This window comes from Oncorhynchus keta, chromosome 1 (assembly GCF_023373465.1).
Source record: "Oncorhynchus keta strain PuntledgeMale-10-30-2019 chromosome 1, Oket_V2, whole genome shotgun sequence".
Classification (NCBI taxonomy): domain Eukaryota; kingdom Metazoa; phylum Chordata; class Actinopteri; order Salmoniformes; family Salmonidae; genus Oncorhynchus; species Oncorhynchus keta.
Window position 1 is genome coordinate 71,904,829 of NC_068421.1, and position 9,702 is coordinate 71,914,530.

The 9,702-nt window shown below is 46.7% G+C and overlaps 1 protein-coding gene across 1 annotated transcript in view; it reads left to right on the forward strand.

Moving 5' to 3' along the window:
• Positions 1-7,696, forward strand: part of LOC118392626 (capping protein inhibiting regulator of actin dynamics-like) — a 41,724-nt gene extending 34,028 nt beyond the window's left edge. Inside the window, exons 2-9 of the mRNA XM_052460302.1 lie at positions 787-955; positions 1,560-1,692; positions 1,973-2,128; positions 2,258-2,500; positions 2,616-5,097; positions 5,272-5,465; positions 5,603-5,762; positions 5,967-7,696. Of these exons, the coding sequence (XP_052316262.1) occupies positions 1,651-1,692; positions 1,973-2,128; positions 2,258-2,500; positions 2,616-5,097; positions 5,272-5,465; positions 5,603-5,762; positions 5,967-6,127 (3,438 nt within the window). The 5' untranslated portion in view covers positions 787-955; positions 1,560-1,650 and the 3' untranslated portion in view covers positions 6,128-7,696. The remainder of the gene's footprint in view (positions 1-786; positions 956-1,559; positions 1,693-1,972; positions 2,129-2,257; positions 2,501-2,615; positions 5,098-5,271; positions 5,466-5,602; positions 5,763-5,966) is intronic.
• The last annotated feature ends 2,006 nt before the right edge of the window (positions 7,697-9,702 follow it).

Here is a 9,702-nt window from a genome sequence, read left to right on the forward strand (position 1 = left end):
GAACGAGGTAGTTAGAGAAGATGAGGAACAGCTGGGGGGAGGAGAGAAAGAGAAGGTAACCTAATACGACCAGCAGAGGGAGACGGAGTGAAGAGAAAGAACAGGAACAAGACATAATATGACAATACATGACACAGCTGTTGGTACTTGTATAGTGAAGTTGGTATAATAACTCTCCTTGGGGACAATTTAGGAATCAATTTGGCATAAGCCACGATAGAAGAGTATTTATGTGATGAAAGAGCATGTGCAAACGTCAGTGATAAATCACATCTATGTGGAATTAGACTACCTGGAGCCTCAAAGGTCCACAGCACACCATGGTGTGTAGATAACATGAACAGTATTGAACTGTCTAAAATTGCTTTGGATAAGAGTATCTGTGTAGCCTTGAGTATCTGTTCAAGTGAAACAAATGTATGTTTGCATATGAGAAAGAGAGACAGTCGTTCAATGAGTGAGTGATTTCCTGAATGACTTCCAATGGTCCACTCAGGTCAGAATGATTCCACCTTTTTATGATTCGAATGTTGGTTTTCCTCCATGTCCTTATGACTATTCCTACTTTATTTAGAACATTCTGTTATTCAAGGTAAGTATTATCAACCGATCCAAGGTTTTCTCTTCACCTCATCTGCTGTGGAGTTATTTTGTGTAGATTCACACACACTCACACTACGGGCCACTCATTTAGATGTAATTATACAGTCCACCACGGATGTGATAATAAAGAGCGATAAGGTGATAGTGTGTAGCTTTGGTTATCATTTCTCTTTCTGCCTGCAGAGAGGCGACGACAGGGCAAATTCCAGCCGTTCAGACGCCTGTTTGGGAAGAGGAAGAAGAAGGCAGCAGAGCAGGACCTCAATACAGCAGAGCTGAAGGCTAGCTTCTCCACAGGGGAAGTGTCTAACGTAGTCATCTCAGATGATGAGGAGACCAATCAACATCTGAGGTAAACAGGACATCCATGCATTCTGTTTGATATTAATACTATTAAATACTCCAGTAGTCCAGGTTGCATTTATACACTGTTCATAATGTTGTCATGAGGACATGCAATGCAGTTGAGTTGCTCTACATTGCCGTTTTCCCCCTATTGCTTGTACAGGTCCCCACCTCAAAATGAAACAAGCTCTGAACACAGGTCTTATCAATAACTTAGACTGCATGGACTTGAGCACATTGTCTTTAATCCCTTCCAGTAAGCCACACCCAGACCACAGAGAAAGCCTCTAATACTATTTCCGCGAAGACCCAACGTGGATCCCACATATATTATCATGTGGCTTCTTGTTTGGCATGCAATGTTATCTATTTTCGAGTCGGCAGATTCGACTAAATTTCAGTCTGGTGAGAAAGGGGTGCAGTTCAGTTGAAATGTGGTCTATAAACTGCTTGACTGACTTTTAGATTTTAATTGGTGGAGTTTAGAGTGTGTGAAATGGTTTCTGTTTGTGCAAATGAATTTGCTCAGGGATACTACATCTTGTCAGGAATTAATGAGTGACTGACTGTAATAGCATGCTGTAACTGTAGCTCCCGTTATGTCTTTGCAGGGAGCTGAACCCCATTGGGTCTCAAGCCCTCTCCCACGACAGTGTGTTTATCCCAGAAGAAGCAGTACAGGAGCTCAGCCCAGAACAAACCATGTCCCAGGAAAACGTCTCCGATAAAGTCAGGAACTTGCAGGTGGGCCTTAAACACACATTCAGATGTATGTTCACAGTCTTGGTTGATGACTCTAATTACCATGTACTCGAAAGTCAACTGTTGCTCCCAGATAACAGACACTTTAACGTTACTGCTGTCTTCAATGTTAACTGTGTGTGTGTGTGTGTGTGTGTGTGTGTGTGTGTGTGTGTGTGTGTGTGTGTGTGTGTGTGTGTGTGTGTGTGTGTGTGTGTGTGTGTGTGTGTGTGTGTGTGTGTGTGTGTGTGTGTGTGTGTGTGTGTGTGTGTGAAAAATGCAGCGGCAGATAGCACAGAATATCAAGTTTGGCCAGAAGCACCCCTCTCTGAGGAAGAGTGAGGGAGACGAGGGCAGCTCGGATGAAGAGGAGGTGCCCAATAGCCCTCTGAGGGTCTTAGCCCAAGTGGAGGCTGAGCCAGTGGACACAGAGCCAAAGGTAATAGCAGATCATTAATTGCATAATGTTTGGTTCACTGTTAGTTTATAATGATACCGTATTAACTCAAAGAATATTTGTTGGAAATATAGGAAGAGAATGAAAATGTTATGTTTCAATGACAACCAGGGGGCCAGTCAGGACCAAGAGGCCGGTGAGAGCCATAGAGCTCCCCAGGCTGAAGCCCCCAGCACTCCAGTGAAATCTTCCAGGTCCAAACAAGTTCTTCCAGCCATCGGCACCATTGAGTCCATCGACCTGGATGAAGTCTCACAGTCTGTCCCTCGGCTGGACAACACCGCTGCCAAGCATAAGCTGTCTGTCAAACCCAAAAACCAGAGGATCTCCCGCAAGCACCACCGGTATACACAGGTGAGAGGGGGTCATGGTCCTTACAGTTGGTGGTCTTTCTTTGGTTTGAATGTGCATACATAGAATTGTCATGTAGACTGAATATAGTGAGATAAAGCATACATATTTTTTCCAGGATCTGCAAGAGGTGGATATCCCTGGAATACAGCAGGAGGAGAAAGATGCAGCAGACAGCCAACACAGGAACGCTGAGAAGGAGACACCCCCAGAGAAAACCAAGAAGCAGAAACTGCAGGAGGAGGAGAGATGGGAGTCCAGGAGAAAGAGAGAACTGGTGGAACAGAGGCACAGAGAGGAAGAGGAAGATAGAAAGACGAAAGCAGAGGAGTGGCGGCTGTGTGAGTTAGAGGAGGAGCGATGTTGCGAACAAGAGGAGGGACGTATACTTAAAAAGGAGGAGGAAAGGAGGCAGAGAGAGGATATGGAGAGGAGGATGAAAGAAGAAGAGGAGAGGAGGCAGAGAGAGGAGATGGAGAGGAGGATGAAAGAAGAAGAAGAGAGGAGGCAGAGAGAGGAGATGGAGAGGAGGATGAAAGAAGAAGAGGAGAGGAGGCAGAGAGAGGAGATAGAGAGGAGGATGAAAGAAGAAGAGGAGAGGAGGCAGAGAGCGGAGATGGAGAGGAGGATGAAAGAAGAAGAGGATGGGATAGAGAAAGAAGAAGAAAGATGGATGAGAGAGGATTTGGAGCTTATGCAACGAGAGGAGAAGGAGAGGACACTGGAGGAAGAGGAGAAAGAGGAAGAAGAAAGGAGTAGGAAAGAAGAAGAGGAGAGGAAGCAGTGTGAACTGGAGGCAGAGCGTCTTCGTGTAGATGAGGAAAAGAGACTAAAAGAGGCAGAAGTGGAGGAGAGAATGACAAAGCAGATGAAGAAAAAGAGAAAACTGCTTGCAGAGGAGGAGAGGAAGAAAAATGAGGAGGAGGAGGAGGAGGAGGAGGAGGAGGAGGAGGAGAAGAGGCTGTGTGCAGAAGCGGCTGCGAGCAGCTCGGACCCTGAGAGGAAGAGGAGGGCTGAGGAGCTGCGCTGGAGAGAGATGGAGAAGAGACAGAGGCCGTTCACCGTCAAAGGGTCCTCTGGGGAGAAGCAGATCCTGTTCCAGAAGGTCAACCTAACACCTGTTATACCGGCCTCCAGTCAGCAGGGGAGCGCTGTGACTGAACACAGAGAGAGAGCCAAGGCCTCATCGCTTGGAGGAGCTGACTCCCCCACCCTCCTGTCCTCTCAGTATATCCGCCACACAGCCATCCCGGTGACAGGTGCCCAGCTATGTGGGACTGCTGTCAACCTGGACCATATCAACGAAATCGCTTGTAAGTCTCTCCTGGGTCTGGCAGATGAAAAGAAAGCTGCCATGGGAACCCCACCACCAACCAAGAGCAAGACCCCACCAGTACGTAAGTCTGGAAAAACCAAATCCCTCAGTGAGTCCACAGACCAGTCCAGTGCAGCCGTTCTTGCAGAGTGGGCCAGTATCCGCTGCAAGATATTTAAGGGGGCAGAGGAGGGGAAGTATGAGGAATACCCAGACCCCCATAGCCGACCCAGCAGTGAGGACCAGAGTCCGTTCCCCCATACCAACCTCAGGAAGACCATGTCCGCCAGCGCCAAGTTCTCCATCACTCCGGCCAGGAAGAAGTTTGCCGACTCCAGCAGGAACTCTGAGGTGTTGAATCCGGAAGAGAAGGAAGGAGGAAGCCCAGCCTCTACTCTCTCCAACACCTCCTCCAGCACCTCTGTTCCCTCTGCAGCCTCACCAGCCCCAGGCAGCAAAGCCCAGAGCAGGGGTGGTAAGACCGTCCGGATCGCAGACGGAGAAGGGGAGTGCATGTTTGCCAAAGACCTCCCATCGTTCATAGTCCCCAGGTCTTCCCAGTGGTCCCCCAGACATGAGGGGTCAGTGACAGACGCTGTGAGCCTGGGAGGAGAATCAGAGGACTCTGACGGCCGGGAGGAAGGGAGGGAGCAGGGCCAGCCCTCTCCGTTTGGGATCAAGCTGAGGAGGACCAACTACTCTCTCCGCTTCCACAGTGATCAGTCGACAGATAAGAGGAAGAAGAGGTACAGCGCCGGTGACAGCTTCAACGGTGTCCCCTCACCTCTGACCCCCATTGACCCTGACTCTGACACCTCAGTTTTCTCTGATAGATCCAGCCCTGCGTCTCCATTCAGAGAGAGCATTCCCGGGGTAAAGCCTGGACATATGGTTGTATCTCTTCCAAAGCCCCGGGCCAAGGCAGGCAAGTCTCCCACCCCTTCCATGCACAGCGAGGAGAAGCCTTCCAAACCCTCACTCTACCAAAGACCGAGCACATCTCCTAAACCTGCCACCCCTCCCCCCTCTCCACTCCCCAAGGTGGGCAGAGGGGGTTCAAGCGATGCAGTGGTCCAGAGGACAAGGGTGGGGTCTGATTCAGCTGGCCATGAGGAGCGAGATGAGAGGAGGGAAGAAACCTCAGCTGTGGCCCAGCTCCACAGGAACGGCCAGGGACAGGGGGGTCAGAGGGAGGAGGAGCCCAAGGAGAAGAGGTCCTTCTTCCCCTCCATCACTATGCCCTGGAGGGAGAAGGCTGACAGGAAAACGGAGCTCATCAGGAAAGGTTAGTGTCATCTTGGGAAGCGCATGTACTGCTAGTGCTCCAATCTCCATGACAGAGATTTTATGGATTGTTTTTTTTAAGCGAGTAGGGATGTCACACCTGCATTTTAATTACTTGAGTGATTTTGTGTGTATGATGTCAAGTATGATGGTTGTCTCATCTCACCACTTACAGAGGGGAAGCCATCGCTGCAGAGCAGGCACTCGTTAGACAGTGTTCGGGTCCAGGACAAGGAGGCGGGCCCTCCGTGGATCACTCTGGCGCTGCAGAAACAAAAGGGCTTCAAAGAGCACCAGCAGAGCCGAGACGAGCGCCGCAGCAATAGAGAGGCCAAACTGCCTGAGAAACAGGCCAAGGACAAAGACAGCGTATGATACTGCACTTTAACACACATTACTGTCCTTACCTTCATTCCATTATGATTATGCTTATGCAGAGAGAGAAATGCATTCAGGGCAGTAGGAGAGACTGGGACAGTCCGCTAAAAGGTACATGTGTTTCACAGTGTGTGTTGGTTAGTCCTTCAGAGGGTAAGGGGAGTGGAAACACCAGCCCTACCAAATCACAGACACCGGAGGAGGCCAAGAGACCAGACACCCTCCTGGGCTGCTTTGAGCGCCGAGACCACCTGAAGAAAGCCAACACTCTGCCCAGCACAGTCACAGGTAAGAGCTTTCATATTCACAACTGTTTGTCATCACACTTTCCCAAGATCAGATCAGACAGTTAGGATATCTCACATATGAAACATGATTCTATTACATCTGGATCATCATAATCAAACAAATCTGTTATCAAACTGGGTTATACACTTTTATGGTGTCCTCAGCATACATTATAACCCTTTCTCTCTGGGTCTTGTGTTACAGTTGAGATTGCAGACTCCACACCATCGCCCCCTGTAGTGAAGGAGGTGACCATGCGCTTCCCGTCCACTGACTCTCCCCAGGTGTCCACTGAGCCGGCCTGGTTAGCTCTGGCCAAGCGCAAGGCCAAAGCCTGGAGTGACTGCCCTCAGATCATCAAATAACCTCCTCTCTAACCTCTACACTGCATCAGTACTGTAGACACACTGCCCATGAACTATGACCCCTGTCCCAAACCCTCCCGACCTCTCCTCTCTGCCCCTGATCTGCCCCTGCACTCTAACCTCAACCCAAGCCTCCCCCTATTTCACCATAACCATGTACTTGTATGATTAAAAGTTTGTTTCACGTTCATAATATAAACACAGTCACACATTTACAAACACGAACACTCAGTACAAGCATGCACTTATACAAACACCTGAAAACACAAAGTTTAAGATTACCTGGCTGTATGTTATCAACTATATAATATCTTCCAACAAGTCAAAAGATCCTACTGTAGCCAATCATGGCCACTGCTGGCCTTTGCAATAGCCAATCCCAACCCTTACTTCCCAACAGTAGCCAATCAAAGCACCACGGCTGTAAATAGATCATGCACTTAACATAATACAAGAAAAAAAAAGCTTATGTATTGAAAAGATCAATCCCACAGTTCTGAAAAGGGATATAGATTCTTCATTCAAGGGTACTTTGGGAACAGTGTTTTAAGGGCTACCAGTAACCAATAAACCAACATGACAGATGATCACCCAGTTGTATCACCCTTAGAACCACAATATTTCTGTTACCTTATCTCGTGGGTATTATTTCAAGCACTGATTTTAACAGTGATGAAACAATATATTTGTAATCTCTGAGCCTTGTCTGCGTTGTACAAAAGCTTATTTTTAAAAAACTTGTATTCAAAAGCAGTACTTAGTATAACTATTCTCACTGTGCCTGTGATGACTGTGACAGCTGTCTAAGATACTATATTGCAGGAAATATTTTTTTTTTAAATCCCTTAACAAAGTTGTTTGAAAATCACCGCAGTTTGTAAAATAACACTAAAATCTGTCAGAATCAAATCTCAACTGCACTGAAACACAGCACTAAAGACCAAGGTTCAAGTGGTTGAATTGCACAGTATTCTCACCATTCTAATGTGTCATGGATTTTGCTTTGCTATGGAAAGAGACTACCTGCCTGCTGTAACATCCCATGTGCTCAAGTCACTGCTAATGTGATGATCCATAAGGCCTTTACATGGTCCTCCAGCATTTGGAAAGTCACATTCTCTGAATCCCATCATTGGACGAGTTAAACTCTATCACATCCTCTTAATTTACCTCAATGTGATTTGAACCAATCAGCCCTGCTGTGAGAACCTCTGCTGGGCTGTCTGTGACTGATAGCGTATGGATATTTCTTCCATCATTATCTTCCTCTCACTACTCAATGTAATGATCTGTATGTATGGATGTAAGTATGGATGTATGTTAGAGGCGGTTTTACCAGGACATTGGTCAGAAAAAAGCCTGCAAGGCTCAGTCAGTCACTTTGTCATTTTTTTTTTTTTTTCATTTTACATTTGGTCGTGTGCAATAGTGTAGTATACAAAGTGGTGTATGTAAAAATAATTGGGGTAATAATTGCAATTTTTTGTCCCACTTAAAAAAGGTATTCATGAGAACATCTTTAAAGTGATGCAAATGTTATGAATTATAAATTAAATACTGATGTCTGAACTCAAAGCCTCAAGTCGTATTTCTCCTCCAAATTAGTATCAATAGTTTGCATTTGTTTCCTATATTACTTTTAAATATTATAACATAGTACAAAAATACATGATGTCATACATGTCATCTCAGGAAACTATTCGAGCTCATCTGTCGGCTCCACACAGTACACAAAGTCATTGCGTCTTTCGACCACCAGGAGCGCTTACACACCACAGGAGAGGAGCTCCCTGGGCAGAGAGAGCCTCTCAGAGGTCCATTCTCTCCATTCAGAACACACAGGGTCCCATCTGTGGAGGCCAGGCCCACCAATGTACCTTCCATACCTCAGGGTGACCCCTCAAACACACAGGGGCTGGAGTACACCCTCTGGTAGAGCCACATCAATGAGCCGTCAGCACAGTTCAGACAGTACACACACCCACCATGTGACCCACACACAATGCTCTGCTTGTCTGGTGCTCTGCTTGTCAGTATGTGCCTTTGGTCACATACTGCCACAGCAGCAGAAAACACAGTATTAAAGATGAAACACATAAGTGAGCAATATCAATAGTTACTTGGTGAAAATGAAGATTTTTTTATTTATTTTTTTAACCAGGCAAGTCAGTTAAGAATATATTCTTATTTTCAATGAAGGCCTAGGAACAGTGGGTTAACTGCCTGTTCAGGGGCAGAACGACAGATTTGTACCTTGTCAGCTCGGGGGTTTGAACTCACAACCTTCTTGTTACTAGTCCAACGCTCTAACCACTAAGCTACCACTAGGCTACGCTGCCACCCCATGTTAAGGAGAAAGACTAAAAGTGGACATTATCTTAGTGCCAGTTCTTCCTCTCACCATTTTCCCTGTGTGTCTGAGGCAGCAGATGTTTCCATCCACAGAGCTGATGATTAGGTTTCCAATGAAGCAGCTTGGGATGGAGAAAAATGTAGTCTTCCTGGAATACATCTACAGGTCAATACCAGTGTCCTGAAACAGAAAAAGAGTTTGAATCTTTTCTCATTCACACACAAGCATCTGTGATTTTTGCAGGCAAGAAGGCATGGACACTCACATAATGGAGACAGAGGAAGTTTCCACCAAGGGTGGCGACACACTGCTGTCAGAGAGGGATGGAGACAGGGTGAGGAGAACACATCTCCACTCCCACAGTGGTGCGTCCACACACACTGCCGAACCTAGAATACACACAAAAACACAATTATACAGTACTGAGCATGTGATGCAAGATTTACACTTGACATACACACACACACACACACATACACACACACACACCTGTGGGTCAAGGGCATAGACGTGGCCATCCTGCGACCCCACCATCACCAAGCCTGTGAGGGGGTCCACAGTAGGACAGCTCTTCACAGCATCTCCAGTCTAAAACACCCACTGTCTCCCCAGACTGCACACACAGTTAACACACACAACCATCATAGCACCCTGAGATTAAACACAGTTAAGACACACAACCATCATAGCACCCTGAGATTAAATGCAGATAACACACACAACCATCATAGCATCCTGAGATTAAACACAGTTAACACACACAACCATCATAGCACCCTGAGGTTAAACACAGTTAACACACACAACCATCATAGCACCCTGAGATTAAACACAGTTAACACACACAACCACCATAGCACCCTGAGATTAAACACAGTTAAGACACACAACCATCATAGCAACCTGAGATTAAACGCAGATAACACACACAACCATCAGAGCACCCTGAGATTAAACACAGATAACACACAGCATAGATCCTCAATATACACTGTAGAATAGACATAGAATAGAAGACTACATTAAACATAACCAAAAAAACAGATGCTTTATGTGGATGCTGACCAACTACGATGAGTCTTCCACATCGGGACACAGCAGCAGAGGATTCGATCCTGTCCTGAGACCCTCTATAACACAACAGCCCCCCAGTGACAGGTCCAGGGCCTGCATCATGTGGGAATGGGAACCAATGAACACTGTGGCCCTGGGGCCTCCTCTC